This window comes from Scyliorhinus torazame, chromosome 12 (genome assembly GCF_047496885.1).
Source record: "Scyliorhinus torazame isolate Kashiwa2021f chromosome 12, sScyTor2.1, whole genome shotgun sequence".
NCBI lineage: Eukaryota > Metazoa > Chordata > Chondrichthyes > Carcharhiniformes > Scyliorhinidae > Scyliorhinus > Scyliorhinus torazame.
The window spans coordinates 10004313-10021684 of record NC_092718.1 but is presented as its reverse complement, the minus strand read 5'-3'; the positions used below and the strand labels follow the sequence as shown (position 1 = coordinate 10021684).

Sequence of the window (17372 nt, the reverse complement as noted above, 5' to 3'; positions counted from 1 at the left end):
TGGGACTTCGGGAAGGAGTGGAGAACAGCTCACAGAATTCATACATGATGTGCAACTTTTACAAACAACTATATACAGATTACTTACGGATCAAAAACTTCCCAGTCTTCTTCATAGCTTGCCTCCGGGTGAGCAGGTGGCTCTGGGTAAGAGTCCGGAGAAGATATCGTCTTGCACAGTTCTACATTTGACACATTCAATTCCGGTGCTGAAAATTAAGAAATGAACATCACAAACTTTTTTCAATGCCATCAAAATTTTCAAGACAGCATACTGCCCGAAGTTATCCAATTTAAAAGAGTACTCATAATATTGTTCTAACGTTTGCTTAACCTCACAAGCTTTACAAAGAGCATAGCTACCTACTCCCCTCTCAATTTCTTTCCCTCTCCAAAGGTATAATTAAACTAGGCTGATACAACTAAACCGGTCTGATCAGACGTTCAACGAACAACATAGAGTACAAGTGACATAGGACATGATTGCTCTGCCAGTCAGATGACCAGAACGGAGATGTTTTGTCACTGCCTAGCACTTAGAACAAGACACCAGAGGAGCAACATCTTCTGCTCATGGCCATTAGTTTAAAGCCATGTAGGTATAGGCTCTGAGGAAATTTATTCCCCCACTGCCTGGTAGAGGTCCGTTCCATTCATGTGCCAGCAAGAAGCACATTTCAATGCCAACATATTGTGCTTGGATTTCACATGACAGTATGGTTACAACTTAAAATAAACTAGGTGAACAAATAACTTACCAAAAGCCAACACAGAAGTTTGTTATACTAAAGGGACTCAGGCTTGGCTAAGAGCACTGTTTAGACTGGCAAAATGTATGGAAAAATCATTCACATTATGGAAATTGTCCCTGCAGGCAAATGAAGAAGTCCAATCATCAAACTGGCTACATTTTACAGGGCTGTCTCCACTTTAATTAAAGCTGGTTCCTGGGCACTCTACTGGGCTTTTAAATGTTGGACAGCAGTTATATCTCGCCTAATGTGGGCTTACTGCCTGGAGTTGGTCTCTCCCCTTGGGCATAACATTTAGAGTGCAAACCACTTTGTAGCAATGCAAATCTGGTAGTATAGCTGGCTATCAATGCACACAAATAAGGATATTTGCTAATGTTGTCTCAGGTCATTAGTTGAGCTCCTAAGCCCCACGACTGGGCAGTCTTTGTTGATCAACATACAACTTGATATATTTATACAATTTGATTTATTTATACAGCCACATTCTATTCGTCAGCCAGGAAGCACTCTGCATTAGGCAACATCATCTTTTGAGTAGAAAAATATAGTTCAATCCTAATCATTCAACGTCAATTTCTATATTGACGTAATTTGAGTTGAGATAAAGAAAGCAAAGAATTTAGACAAAAAATTTGAAGTAAACAACCTTGAATTAAGAGGAAATTACACTGATTACAGGGCAATTATTTTGAATAGTCAGTCTAAAGCTGAGAAGATACACTACTATCGGTATAAAAATATTTCAGGTGCTCGAAGTAGTGTCTGTTATTTTAAGAGATACTAACCATTTTAAAATCCTTATTTAATTTAATGGCAAACTAATTAATCGTTAAAGCACTAATCAATCATTTAAAGTATCCTATTTTTGTTTGTTAAGTATAGATACAATTTTGCTACTGAATGCATGATTTAATTCAGTGAATTGGAAACTTTGTTGAACTAAAAGAAAAGGGTGCCAGCAGTACAAACAGGAAGCCAGACTACTGCCAAGTTACAATACAGTTACACGGCTCATGATGAGTTTAGCTGCTCATTATTCCCCTCTCAGCAAGTCTAACTGGCACCTAAAGATCACCAAGGAGCACTCAAATCTACGCTGGTCACTTGCCCAAAGACCAAAACAAACTTGTTTTGAGGTGTTCAAAATTGTGAGGGGTTTCAATGTAATACATAGAGAAATTATTTTCATTGGCAAGAGGATCAGCAAGTAGAAGATACAGAATTACAGTAACTGCCAAAAGAACCAGAGGGAACATAGAGTTTTTTAATGGATGGTGTTATGATCTGGAATACATGACCTGAAGCAGATTTAACAGTAACTTTCAGGAAGGAACTGGATACGTGAAAAGGAAATAATTGCAGAAATCTGGAGAAAGGAAAGGGCAGGAGAGTGGGACTGACTGGACTGCCCTTTCTTTTTAAAAAAAATATATTAATTAAAGTTTTTTAACACAATTTTTCACCCGTACAAACAATAACCCCCCCCCCCCCCCCCGTAACAAAATAACAAGAAATCACACAAAGCAAGATATATCATGGTAAAACGATATGTTACATAGCTTTGTACACTGGCTCTCTCCCGCACGTGCCAGTTTCCCAAGTCCTTCATGTTTTCTCTTGCTCATCCACCCCTCCAGGCAAGCCCCCATTCCCCCCCCCCCCCCCCACCGCACAGGACGTTGCCCCCCCAGCCCCCCGGGTTGCTGCTGACCGACCTTCCTCTAACGCTCCGCGAGATAGTCTAGGAACGGTTGCCACCGCCTGTAGAACCCCTGCGCAGACCCTCTCAAGGCAAACTTAATCCTCTCCAGCTTTATGAACCCAGCCATGTCGTTTATCCAGGCCTCCAGGCTGGGGGGCTTCGCCTCCATCCACATTACAAAGATCCTTCGCCGGGCTGCTAGGGACGCAAAGGCCAGAACGCCGGCCTCTTTCGCCTCCTGCACTCCCGGCTCATCCACTACTCCAAATATTGCTAGCCCCCAGCTTGGCTTGACCCGGACTTTCACCACCTGAGATATTGCTCCCGCCACTCCTCTCCAGAACCCCTCCAGTGCCGGGCATGACCAAAACATATGGACATGGTTCGCCGGGCTCCCTGAGCACCTTCCACATCTGTCCTCTACCCCAAAGAACCTGCTCAACCTCGCCCCCCCCGTCAAGTGCGCTCTGTGAACCACCTTAAATTATATCAGGCTGAGCCTGGCACACGAGGAGGAGGAGTTAACCCTACCCAGGGCATCAGCCCACAGACCTTCCTCGATCTCCTCCCCCAGCTCCTCCTCCCATTTGCCCTTCAGCTCCTCTACCAGCGCTTCCCCCTCTTCTTTCATCTCCTGGTATATTGCCGACACCTTGCCCTCCCCGACCCATACACCCAAGATCACCCTGTCTTGAATTTCTTGTGCCGGGAGCAACGGGAATTCCCTCACCTGTCGCCTCACAAACGCCCTCACCTGCATATATCTAAAAGCATTTCCCGGGGGTATCTCAAACTTCTCCTCCAGTGCCCCTAGGCTCGCAAACGTCCTGTCAATGAACAGGTCCCCCATTCTTCTAATCCCCGCCCAATGCCAGCTCTGAAACCCCCCCGTACATCCTCCCCGGGACAAACCGGTGGTTACCCCTGATCGGGGACCACACCGAGGCTCCCATTGCACCCCTGTGCCGTCTCCACTGGCCCCAGATCCTTAGCGTTGCTGCCACAACCGGGCTCATGGTATACTTTCTCGGCAAGTGCGGCAGCGGTGCCGTCACCAACACCTCCAGGCTCGTTCCTTTACAGGACGCCACCTCCACCCTCTTTCATGCCGCCCCCTCTCCCTCCATCACCCACTTGCGGATCATCGCCACATTTGCTGCCCAGTAGTAGCTCCCTAGGTTTGGCAGCGCCAACCCTCCTCGGTCCCTACTGCGTTCCAGAAACCCTCTCTCCTTACCATCGGGGTCCTATTCGCCCACACAAACCCCATAATGCTCCTGTCTACTCTCTTAAAAAAGGCCTTGGTGATCACGATGGGAAGGCACTGAAACACAAAGAGAAACCTCGGAAGGACCACCATTTTGACCGACTGCACTCTACCCGCTAGCAAGAGCAGTAACATGTCCCATCTTTTGAAGTCCTCCTCCATTTGCTCCACCAACCTCGTCAGCTTCAGTTTATGTAGGGCCCCCCAACTCCTGGCTATCTGGATCCCCAGGTACCGAAAGCTCCCCTCTGCCCTCCTCAGCAGTAGATCCCCTATCCCCCTTTCTTGGTCCCCTGCCTGTACTACAAAAAGCTCACTCTTCCCTACATTGAGCTTATAGCCCGAAAACTCCCCAAACTCCCTTAGAGTCTGCATGACCTCCACCATCCCCTCCATTGGATCCGCCACATACAGCAACAGGTCATCCGCATAAAGCGACACCCGATGCTCTTCTCCCCCTCGGACCACCCCCCTCCATTTCCTAGACTCCCTCAATGACATGACCAAGGGTTCGATCGCCAATGCAAACAGCAGGGGGGGACAGGGGGCACCCCTGCCTCGTCCCTCGGTACAGCCGAAAGTACTCCGACCTCCGCCGGTTCGTCACTACACTCGCCACCGGGGCTCTGTAAAGGAGCTTAACCCAACTGATAAACCCTCTCCCAAACGTACGCCGCACTTCCCAGGGGTACTCCCACTCTACTCGGTCAAAGGCCTTCTCCGCGTCCATAGCTGCCACTATCTCCGCCTCTCCCTCCTCCGATAGCATCATTATCACGTTTAAGAGCCGCCGCACATTGGTGTTTAGTTGCCTGCCCTTTACAAATCCCGTCTGGTCCTCATGGATCACCCCCGGGACACAGTCCTCGATCCTCGTAGCCAGCACTTTTGCCAGCAACTTAGCATCCACATTGAGTAGCGAGATCGGCCTGTACGATCCACATTGCAGTGGGTCCTTGTCCCGCTTTAGGATCAAAGAAATCGTCGCCTCCGCCATTGTCGGGGGCAGGGTCCCCTCCTCTCTTGCCTCATTAAAGGTCCTCACTAGTAGCGGGGCCAACAGGTCTACATACTTCCTGTAGGACTCCACCGGGAACCCGTCCGGTCCCGGGGCCATCCCTGCCTGCATGCTCCACAAACCCTTGCTCAGCTCCTCCAACCCAATTGGTGCCCCCAAACCAGCCACCTCTTGCTCCTCCACCCTCGGGAATCTCAGTTGGTCTAGGAATCCTCTCATCCCCTCTTTCCCCGCTGGGGGCTGGGATCTGTACAGCTCCTCATAGAAGGCCTTGAATACCTTGTTTATTTTTGTCGCACTCCGCACCGTGGCTCCCCTTCCATCCTTGACTCCCCCTATTTCCCTCGCTGCCATCCTCTTACGGAGCTGGTGTGCCAGCATCCGACTCGCCTTTTCCCCATATTCGTAGGTCGCCCCCTGCGCCTTCCTCCACTGTGCCTCTGCCTTCCCGGTGGTCAACAGATCAAACTCCGTCTGGAGACGTCGTCTTTCCCCAAGTAATCTCTCCTCAGGGGCCTCTGCGTATCTCCTGTCCACTCTTAAAATCTCCCCCACTAACCTCTCCCTTTCCATGCCCTCTGTCTTCTCCCTGTGAGCCCTGATAGAGATTAGCTCTCCCCTGATCACCGCCTTCAACGCCTCCCATACCACCCCCACCCGCACCTCCCCATTGTCGTTGGCCTCCAAGTACCTTTCGATGCACCCCCTCACACCTTCCCACACACCACCTCATCTGCCAGCAGTCCCACATCCAGTCGCCACAGCGGGCATTGGTCCCTCTCCGCTCCCAGCTCCAGTTCCACCCAGTGCGAGGCGTGATCCGAAACGGCTATGGCCGAATACTCCGTTCCCTCCACCCTCGGGATGAGCGCCCTGCCCAGGACAAAGACATCTATCCGGGAGTAGGCTTTGTGCACGTGGGAGAAAAAAGAAAATTCCCTGGCCTGCGGCCTAGCAAACCTCCATGGGTCCACTCCCCCCATCTGATCCATAAACCCCCTAAGCACACTGGCCGCCGCCGGCCTCTTTCCAGTCCTTGACCTGGAGCGGTCCAGTGCTGGGTCCAACACCGTATTGAAGTCCCCACCCATTATCAGGCCTCCTACCTCCAGGTCCAGAATGCGCCCCAACATGCGCTTCAAGAATCCAGCATCATCCCAGTTCGGGGCGTATACATTTACCAACACCACCCACGTCCCCTGCAACCTATTGCTCACCATCACATATCGCTCTCCTTTATCCACTCCGATAGTCTTAGCCTCAAATGACACCCGCTTCCCCACCAATATTGCCACCCCTCTATTCTTCGCGTCCAGGCCCGAATGGAATACCTGTCCTACCCATCCCTTTCTTAACCTGACCTGGTCCACCACCTTCAGATGTGTCTCTTGGAGCATGACCATGTCTGCCTTCAGTCCCTTTAAGTGCGCGAACACTCGGGGCGCGCCCCCCCCCCCCCCCCCCCCCCCCCGCCCCCCGCCCCGCCCGCCCCCCCGCCGACTAGCCATCTCGGATTGCCCTTTCAAAGAGCTGGCACAGGCAGAAGGGGGCAAATTATCTCCTTTTGTGCTGTACGATTCCATTTTTCTTTCTAGGACAGCACGGTAGCATTGTTGTTAGCACAATTGCTTCACAGCTCCAGGGTCCCAGGTTCGATTCCTGGCTTGGGTCACTGTCTGTGTGGAGTCTGCACGTTCTCCCTGTGTGTACGTGGATTTCCTCCAGGTGCTCCGGTTTCCTCCCACAATCCAAAGATGTGCGGGTTAGGTGGATTGGCCATGCTAAGTTGTCCTTAGTGTCCAAAATTGACCTTAGTGTTGGGTGGGGTTACTGGGTAATGGGGATAGGGTGGAGGTGTGGCTTGGGTAGGGTGCTCTTTCCAAGAGCCGGTGCAGACTCGATGGGCCGAATGGCCTCCTTCTGCACTGTAAATTCTACAAAACAAGGTAGGTAAAGTCTCTCTAGTTGAGCCGAATGAAATTTGGAGCGTCTCAATTCTGCACGACATACTTGGCAATCCAACACATAGGGTAGAAAGGTTCATGGTACTCCCAACTCACATTGGACACCTAACCAGCCAGCCTAGCTTATTGTAACTAGAACAGCAGTTCGCGAAAACCTGCAATTCTAACAGGTTAAACTCTAGCCCAAACTTGGCTCAGCATGCTTACAGGTCCTCAAATCTTAGCTCTTACCAACCTGTGGCCGTGGTCTCTAAGTTATGAGAAAGAGACTCTGGATCTATGGCGACAGGAGTGTGCATGACAGATCAGGCAAACAGCAGTCTGGGATTCTGAAGCATGGTGATGAAGCATCATGTTTCAGTGGATTAAAGGACAATCAAAAGGTATTGAATAATCTGCCAATTACCACAAAAATCTTTTTTTTTTTAATGCTCTGCCAGTAATTCTTCAGTAACTATTACATAACATTCACATTGGTTCACTAATTCGATCTATGAAATTTAACATTTGATTAACTGGTGAAGGAAGTCAATAACTACTGACTAACTGTTAGTGCAACAAAATAGCTCAGATGAACACTTTTGTGACAAAACACAGCGTGCATCTATGAAAAATTCACAATCCACCCAAGAACCTGGTTGAACTCACCACAGATAAGAGGCTTGAAATCACATCCACATGGTACTCTTGTGTGACGCAAGGCTCTGTGGACAGGGGTAGTAGCATTATGTCCTGTCCGCACCCCCCCTCTCCCCAATCAGCACACAGGCCCATTTTCTAACAGAATTTGCAAATGCAAAGAATTGCTCATTTTAAAGGTTTACCATACCTGGCATAGGGTGAAGTTCATTAGTGACCTCATCCTCTCCATCATTTGAGCTGCTGTCAGGAGACAAAGGTGATTGTGCTGTCACTGCCTGGCCGCAGTACAGTCCTCCAGTGGCCGATGTTGCCGTGCTGGTGGTGATCTCGTCCACCTGCTCCAATTCCAGTTGTTTAACAATTTCTTCAGCCTCTACAGCCTGACCTGGAGAGTCAGAACCCGACGTTCCTGCAATAACCCAAAAGGAGTGGTCACTCACGATAGTGCACCAGTCATCACTCTTCGAATTAAATCGAACGATGCACATTCAACAAAGCAGTGCAGCCGCAAGAGACAAGAGGAGCAACAATATTAGAAAAGTGTTGGTTCGTTAATAGTACTTTTTTCCCTGGGTCGTAAGGGATTCATGAATGATATAATTGACGAGATTTCTGCAAAGAAACTTTCTCAGGAACAGCTGAGCCGTGAGTAAGAATGTATTCCAGATTGATGTAGGAGTGCTTCAGATGAGCAGAATGCCCATGACGGCATTGAAAGACGACCGTTTGCCCAAACATCTTAGCTGTCCAAAAGTCAAGCCGAGCACTATTTTTTGAAAAGATTCATTCATGTGAGGTGGGCATCGCTGGCTGGGATGGCATTTATTGCCCATACCCAATTGCACTTGAACTCAGTGGCTTGCTAGGCCATTTAAGAGGGTGCTTAAGAGTAAAAGGGTTTTTACGAGAATCGACAATGGTTTCCAAATTTTTCAAAATTGAATTCAAATTCCACCATCTGCCAGGGTGGGATTCGAACCCAACTCCCCAGAACATTACCAATGGTCTCTGGAATACTATTCCAGTGACAATACCGCTACATTGCCACCTGTCTACTAATCCCTCAGTAGTTTGCTGGATCTGGTCACATGCAAAACAGCAGGCACATTTGGCAACATGAGTCAAGGCATGCTGAAACACCTTTAAGACATTAGAGGCAACTTGCACTTTAATTTAAAAGCAAAATACTGCAAATGCTGGAAATCTGAAACAAAAACAGAAAATTCTGGATTAACTCAGCAGGTCTGGCAGCATCTGTGGAGAAAGAAACAGAGTTATCATGTTGCGTCCATTTGACTCTTCTTTAGAGCTTGAGGGGTAGAAATGTGTTGCATTATATAGTTGGAGAGGGGCGTGGAGAAGGTGCAGCAGAATAGAAGGTCAGGGGTAGGTGGGAGCTAAAGAGAGATTTGACAACGATCTCATGGACAAGGGACAAAGGGAATGTTCGTGGTAACATTAAAGATTAAATACCACACTTTAATTTATATGGTGCTTTTTACTCGAGGCAACAGTAAGAAAGTCCAACAACAGAAACCATTCTCCATTCACAGTCCATTTTGATCAGTCCTTGGCTCATATGCTGTTCCAATGACATTTGACAAGCTTGAGGAATGACACCTCGGGCGCGATGTCCGCCGACCGGCGCCAAAAACGGCGCGAATCAGTCCGGCATCGCGCTGCCCCAAAGGTGCGGAATTCTCCGCATCTTGGGGGGCTGAGCCCTCACCTTGAGGGGCTAGGCCCACGCCGGACTGATTTCCGCCCCACCAGCTGGCGGGTGCCCCGCCAGCTGGCGCGGAAATGGCTTTGCTGTGCGGCGCATGCGCGTGAGTGTCAGCGGCCGCTCACGGCATTCCCGCGCATGCGCAGTGGAGGGGGTCTCTTCCGCCTCCGCCATAGTGGAGACCATGGCGAAGGCGGAGGAAAAGAGTGCCCCCACAGCACAGGTCCGCCCGCGGATCGGTGGGCCCCGATCGCGGGCCAGGCCACAGTGGGGGCACCCCCCGGGGCCAGATTGCCCCGCGCCGCCCCCAGGACCCCGGAGCCCGCCCGCGCCGCCTTGTCCCGCCGTTCGAAAGGTGGTTCAATCCACGCCGGCTGGCATGGGTTGACAGCGGCGGGACTTCGGCCCATCGCGGACCGGAGAATCGCCGGGGGATTTCCGCCGACCGGCGCGGCGCGATTCCCGACCCCACCGAATCTCCGGTGGCGGAGAATACGGGACACGGCGGGGGTGGGATTCACGCCGGCCCCCGGCGATTCTCTGACCCGGTGGGGGGGTCGGAGAATCGCGTCCCTCATCTTTCAATTAGGCACGAAATAATCTTCCAGAGTCAACCCTGAATTCAACAATTTTAGACCATATTCAATGCTCAGATGTTTTTTGGGGGATATTTTTGGATGGCAGCTATTGGCAATGATTCTGCTTTTCCCATTTACTGCTCCTCTTGACCTATCTTTTGTTTCTTTACTCATTAACACCTTGCATTCATCCCATTTTGTCACTTAATCGTTCCTGCCTTCTATCCCATCACAGACCTTTCCTTGTTCTCAAACACCCTCTTCAACATTTTTATTTACTTAAATCTGCTGAGTACTTCTAGCATTTCCACATTTTATATTTCATAAAATCAGAATTCAATGAATGGACAGGAATTTGTCGAAAGAATGGAAGAGGAGTTTCAATTTCAATCATCGTTATACAAATTTAAAAAAAATAAAATTACACATGAACATTATTTTATATGAAACAACTTGGTAATTACAAGTATAGAATTAATACACACACATTTTGTGAAATGTGGAGGGATTTTCTCAAAAGCCTTTGTGCTTCAGCGCAGAGGAATCTGAGTGTCATCGTGCATGAATCTCTGAAAATGTGTGCAGGTACAGCAGGTAATAAGGAAGGCAAATTTCGGCCATTATAGCCAAAGGGATAGAATATAATAGTAGCGTAATGTTGCAGCAACTGTACAAGGCAATGGTGGGCCCACATCTGGAGTACTGTGTATAGTTTTGGTCCCCTTATTTGAAGAAGGATGTAATTGCATTAGAGGCAGTTCAGAGGAGGCTCACTAGATTGATCCAAGAGATGAGAGGTTTGTTTGCCTTATGAAGAGATTGAGCAGTTGAGGCCTGTACTCTCCCGTGTTTAGAAGAATGAAAGGAGATTTAATTGAGGTATGGCATGGTGGCACAGTGGTTAGCACTGTTGCCTCACAGTGCTAGGACCTAGGTTCAATTCCATCCAGGGGTAACTGCAATGTGGAGTTTGCACTTTCTCCCCTGATGCTCCGGTTTCCTCCCACAGTCCAAAGATGTGCAGGTTAGGGGGACTGACCATGCTAAAATTGCCCATTAGGTGTTCAGGAACGTGCAGGTTAGGTGGGGTTACGGGGATAGGACAGGAGAGTGGGCCCAGGTAGGGAGCTCTTTCAGATCCGTGCAGATTTAATGGGCCGCAAGGCTTCCTTCAGTACTGTAGTGATTCTATGATAAAAGGTATTGACAAAATAGACGTAGACCAGATGCTTTCTCCCGTGGGGAAATCTAGTAGGAGAGGTCATAGTTTTAGGGTAAGTAGACTGAGGAGAAATTTGAGTAAATTTAAGGAAGAGATAGACAGATTTAAATTAGTAATGCGTTGAAAGGTTAAGGAGAAGTGGAGTTGAAGCCGAGAGATCAGATCAGCCAATTTGTGTTGAAAGGCGGAGCGGGTTCGAGGGGCTGAATTGCCTGTTCCTAGTTCCTATGCAGTGTTTACATTAAAGTTGCCTTCTTATACGGCAACTACTACTGGGTAATTCAGATGCAGGAAGTACTCAAACATTCGAAAAGGGCACGGTGAAATATACATTATCTTAATCTACTGAATGTTGGATCACATGTTTTTGGTGAACAGCACGAAGGAAGGGTAATCATTTTGATTTTGTCACATAAATTGGTCCAGATAATTCAAAAGTAAAACAAAAAGCCATAAGAAACTGGTTCAGTGTTCGTCCCAGGATTGTACAGCTCGAATAGTCAACCAACCCATCAATCTTAATAGCCATCAGGCTCAGAAACAGTGATTGTGTTAACATGATCTTTCCTAGCTCTGGTTCAATTGCTATGTTACTATATATTCAATTGCTATATTGAAGAAATAACGTGAATAAACGAGATATAAAGTGTGAGGAACGATTTATCCTACCTCCTTGTTAAAAAATTGTGTTACGCTCATCAAATTGTCCTCAATTACAACAGCATAAAGCAGTCTACTGCCTCATTAACATAATTGTTTCAAAAAGGATGTTTGCCCTCCTCTCTTCCCTTGAGCATACGGACTCATGCCAAGTCAGCTGGCAAACGACCCTCTCACAGACCTTTGCTATTGCTGCTGTTGTAATTAAGCAGCGAAAATTGTGCACCAGCAGCCTGCGCTCTCCAAATTCCTTTCCTTTTCCTCCAGGAAACACATGACATTCCCCTGCGACAATAATGCCCAGAACTGGAACTCGCCACATGGGAGATAATATCCCACCACGCCATCACTTCAGAATTTGGTATTTTATTTCTTCTGACTGGTTAGTTGGTATTACCGGAGGTCATGACTTGAAAATAATTTGCAAAAAAGGGGACATGAGGAAAAACGTAGAACGAGAACGCATTGCCTGAAAGTCTGACGGAATCAGTTTCCGTATTTGGGGATGCACTACTTGAAGTGGACAAAGTTCCAGGTTTATGGGGGAAAGGGCTGGGGAGTGGGATGAATTAGATTGCTCTTTCAAAGAGCCAGCACAAGCATGACAGGCCAAATGGCTGCCTTCAAAGTTGTATGATTCTACTGCACTTAAAGCTCACTGCAAAAGGAATATTATGTCTGCTGTTTCTTGACATTACCAAGGCGCCCTACAACAAAATGCACAAATACACTGCGTATAATGTATATTGCTGGACAAAGATTTTATAAGTATCCCTTTTCCCCATTGACTCAGGTACTTACCATTTTTGTTTGCTGGGGAGAAGAAACTGAAAACAGGAGAAAAGATAGTCCCCAGGAGGGCAGTTCGCGGAGGGCTGACCACATCATTAACGATTGGTAGTTTTCCATTCTGTTTACTGCTGTAGCTTCCAGTCTCTTAAAAAAACATCAGATAATAGACTTTAAAATTTGTCACAATCATTGGAGATAGGCAAATAATTCTGAGTGTGCAATGTTGTTTCAGTCTTCCACAAAACAAATTACAGCATTTGTGGGGGCCAGGAGAGGAGGAAAGAAAGTTGGCACATATTAAATTATAAACTTCTACAACACTTTGGCATGCCCAGTGGTCACTATTACTTGAGAGTGTAAGATTTGTTGCTCCATGTGCATCTATTTTACGATGTTACAGTCGAAATATAGGATTACGTTGCTCGTCAGACCATAACAGTAACTTGGATTTATATAGCACCTTTATCGCAGTCAAATATCCCGTACTAGCTCCACGGTCAGACATCTATCACATCCTGGTAACAATATTCAGTAACATTTCTAATTAGTCATGGTTGTTTGGAAGACTGAACGAATCACACATTCCACCATAAATCAATTCTAATGTGGCACCCAACCACAATGTCAGTACCCTGTATCTTGACCATTATTAAATGGATGCTATTTATTGACAGCATTTAATATAATTGTAAATTATATTATCTTGCATGCTGTAAGTAATAAATCTTAACTTAGCTCACATCTCCAATCCAAATGCCATCTGCTGCCAAGCTCCTTCTGCTCCAATCCTGCACGCATGCACTGAGTATTCACACGACACACTGTGGACTAACTATGTGTCGGCCCTCAACTTTCCCCAGCCTATCCCCCATTCCAACGCAACTTGGCCTCCAGCACTAAGAGAGAGGTTGCCTGCTACAGAACAGCACAAAACTCGGAAGTGCCTGGACTCAGATCTTTGGTTGGAACAACGGCAAGCACTGGAAAAGGTTGATTATCTATAAACCTACAATTCATTGCCTGACTGTGACAGATAGTTAATCTGTCGCACCGGACATGCAGAATAATTTACTATCTGGCGGAGTCTTTGCCTATGGAATAATCACAACGAAAGCTTAATAATCATATGGAATCATTCACTCACAGATCAAATGCAAGGCAGTGAGGGGAGACAAAGAACCATACCATAGAATGATAGAATTTACAGTGCAGAAGGAGGCCATTTGGCCCATTGAGTCTGCACCAGCCCCTGGAAAGAGCACCCTATCTAAGCCCAATCCTCCAACCTATCCCCACACTTCTACCCTATCCCTGTAACCCCACCTAACCTTTTTTGGATACTATGGGCAATTTAGCATAGCCAATCCACCTAACCTGCACATCTTTGGACTATGGGAGGAAACCGGAGCACCCGGGGGAATCCCACGCAAACACAGAGAGAACGTGCAGACGCCGCACAGACAATGACCCAAGCCGGGAATCGAACCTGGGACCCTGGAGCTGTGAAGCAACTATGCTAACCACTGTGCTACCGTGCTGCACAGAAGGGAGAAAATAGGACAGGCTTATAAGAGGTAAAGGGGAAGAGTATAGTCAGACAATTGGGGTAAAAAAGATAGAGACAGAAGGTGCAAGATTTATTTTTAAACTTTGTTCATGTAAAATGCTACAGTACATCAACCAGTTTTATATCAAAAGATTCTATTTTACAGAAAATTCTAGAGAAGGTTCACAAGCACTCACTGAGGAAAAAGGTCCATTATAGTTGGTCAATTAAAAAATTACTGTGGAAATTTAAAGTTCTGAATTTACATGCACATTTTATTAACCAAACTGAAAACTTTCCAACTCAAACACTTCCAACCCTCATCATTGAGGTACAAACACAAATCAGGAATTGTCCTCTTAAGATTTTTCCTGTCCATATGGCATTAACCGGAGAGAAAACACAGAAACCTCCAAAAATATGGCAAAATCTGTTGAATTTAGTTAGATATTGCTCAAATTTATTTTTTTCATGTATTCACTCACAGGGTGTGGGCATTGCTGACAAGGCCAGCATTTATTGCCCATCCTTAATTGCCCTTGAGAAGGTGGTGGTGAGTTGCCTTCTTGATCTGCTGTAGTCCATGTGGTAACAGCCTATGCAGTCCAATTGGGTACAAGCTTGCTTAGAACGCATACAGCTCACTTTTAACAGGACTTTAAGCATCGCTGAAATGAAAGAGAAAATATTTACACAGAACAAACTTGCTCGAGTCAAACATCCAGCAAATTTAAGTTCCAACGCTGGTGAATTTACAAACAAGATTCGCAACCAAATACTGTAGGCTGCTCTTCACATTCTGCAAGTAGGGTAGGAAAACCTCTTTATCGATCAGTTATTGGGGTAGTTGGGGCAGTTATTCAGAGCGGTCAGCCGACAACTGCAGATAATCGTTTTGCTTACTACTTTCTTTCTCAGAGGTCAGCCTTTGGTTCAGATAGTGATTTCAGATAGAAATCCTGTCGGGTGATAAAGAAATCTGGCCCTCATATGGATCTTAATTAAACACAGGATTTGTAGTATAGAATTCTGTGGAGTGTGTTACACTCCATGGAAAATCATAGGTAGTTTGCTCAATAAGAAAGAGCGAGCTCTGAATAAAACTAGTCAAAATTGCAATTGGGTAGCTACATAAATGGGAAGATTACGAGAGAAAAGTATTTTTGCATCTATTCAACATTCTGGTTTCAATTATGCTGTTGATGTTCTTAAACCTTTTCCAACTGTAATTTGATTTAATTATCCCACTACCACTAAGCTACTGCATCACACGGGACCATACAACGTACTGAAGAAATAATATGGAAAACACAAGTACAATTACACAAGTAAGTGGGGTAGAATGATACAGCGTTTCAGAAATCAATCACATTTAAAAGCATACTTAGCCAGACTTGGGAGAATATTGAAAAGAAATAGTGTAATGTAGAAAGTGTGGTTAAGAACAGGTTCACTTTTCATTCCAGAATGTTTTCTTCCAAATAGTCTTTGACCGGGGGTTACAATGGGTGCTTATTTAGATGTTGAAGCCACAAACAGAGAATTGGGAGGATGCATAGATTGGGAGGATGCATAGGGCAGCACGGTAGCATTGTGGATAGCACAATTGCTTCACAGCTCCAGGGTCCCAGGTTCGATACTGGCTTGGGTCACTGTCTGTGCGGAGTCTGCACATCCTCCCAGTGTGTGAGTGGGTTTCCTCCGGGTGCTCCGGTTTCCTCCCATAGTCCAAAGATGTGCAGTTAGGTGGATTGGCCATGATAAATTGCCCTTAGTGTCCAAAATTGCCCTTAGCGTTGGGTGGGGTTACTGGGTTATGGGGATAGGGTGGAGGTGCGGACCTTGGGTAGGGTGCTCTTTCCAAGAGCCGGTGCAGACTCGATGGGTCGAATGGCCTCCTTCTGCACTGTAAATTCTATGATACACATTCCCAAGCTTCGTACTTAATTATCTTTACTGTCGCAAGTAGGCTTACATTAACATTGCAATGAAGTTACTGTGAAAATCCCCTAGTCGCCACATTCCGGCACCTGTTCGGGTACACTGAGGAAGAATTCAGAATGTCCAATTCAACTAACAAGCACGTCTTTCGGGACTTGCGGGAGGAAACCGGAGCACCCGGAGGAAACACGGGGGGAATGCACAGACAGTGACCCGGGCCAGGAATCAAACCTGGGACCCTGGTGCTGTGAAGCAACAGTGCTAACCACTGTGCTGCCGTGCTATCCTAAAGGATCCATGATGTGGATATGCCGGCGTTGGACTGGGGTGAGCACAGTAAGAAGTCTTACAACACCAGGTTAAAGTCTAACAGGTTGTTTCAAATCACTAGTTTTCGGAGCACCGCTCCTTCACCTGAGAAAGGAGTAGTGCACCGAAAGCTAGTGATTTGAAACAAACCTGTTGGACCTAAAGGATGTAACAAAGTTATTTTAATAACTTCTTCCTTACGGGGTTGTAAGGATATCTTCATCAAGAACATCTTTAAAATATTAAAACCTACCAAGTGCATGCAAAACAAATATTATCCATATTCTCCCAATAGCAAAGCTCTTTCTTAGAGGCCTGTCACCAGCCTCCACTTACAGCAAAACCTTTATATATCTTGCTAGTACAGGGTTCAAGAGGTGGATTTTGGCTTCTCAAATTGCCCAAGCATTTTCCTCAGACTTTATGACCTATACATTTGTGTTAATTTATAAATGGGATCATAATCAATGATCTTGATTCAGAGCTGTGCAAATATGTTTGTGGTATGCCATCAGAAGATGCCATCTGTTCACGGGGTTGGCACAATACTTTCAGATATTTTGAACCAACTTTTTCGACAGCCATACTAAGTTGCCTCCCAAAAACATTTGTAACAGGAGCAAAAGTGTGTCACATACAAATGTAATGCGTTAAATTTAACAACGAAGATAGGATGACCAGAATACAGAACGGATGTGATTTAGTAACTGAAGGTCTTAAGTTAGAATTATGGCATCTGTTTGCAATACTGCTAATTTTGTGCTCAGGTGAGCTTTACTCTATAAATATCTGGTGTTACAACTACCCTGGGAGTTCACACTTACATTCACATGCGCACACACCCCTCCCAGGCACCCATCCCTCCATCACAACCCCTCTCTCGCTCCTCCACCTTCACACCCTCACCCCAGGGCCTCACAGCGATCGTCTCCATTACGCCTGGACCCTCGGCCATAGTCTTCCTCATCCCTGAAAGTGTCTCTTTCACACCAGAGTTCCTGCAACCAGCAGTTCTCTCCCTCTTGCCCTCCCCGCCCCCAGGTTCTGCAGCCAGTTTCACTCTCACCAATGGGACCACAAAGCCAATGTCTCTCTCTCGTTCACCCCCAGGGTTCCGCAGCCAGTGCCTCTCTCACCCCCAGGGCCCGCAGCCATTGTCTCTCTCCCCCAGGGCCCGCAGCCAGTGTCTCTCTCACCCCAGGCACTGCAGAAATCTCCATGCACAGGCCTCACAGCCAGTGCCTGCCTCTC

The 17372-nt window shown here is 46.8% G+C and overlaps 1 protein-coding gene across 3 annotated transcripts in view; it reads right to left on the bottom strand.

The window, feature by feature from the left end:
* LOC140387385 (CTD small phosphatase-like protein 2) overlaps window positions 1-17372 on the bottom strand; it is a 106202-nt gene that overhangs the window by 27941 nt on the left and 60889 nt on the right. For all 3 annotated transcript variants that reach the window (XM_072470401.1, XM_072470404.1, XM_072470402.1), the window contains 3 exons: window positions 12335-12469; window positions 7535-7756; window positions 88-208 (listed from right to left, as the gene is read on the bottom strand). In XM_072470401.1, coding sequence (XP_072326502.1) covers window positions 88-208; window positions 7535-7756; window positions 12335-12469 — 478 coding nt within the window. The remainder of the gene's footprint in view (window positions 1-87; window positions 209-7534; window positions 7757-12334; window positions 12470-17372) is intronic.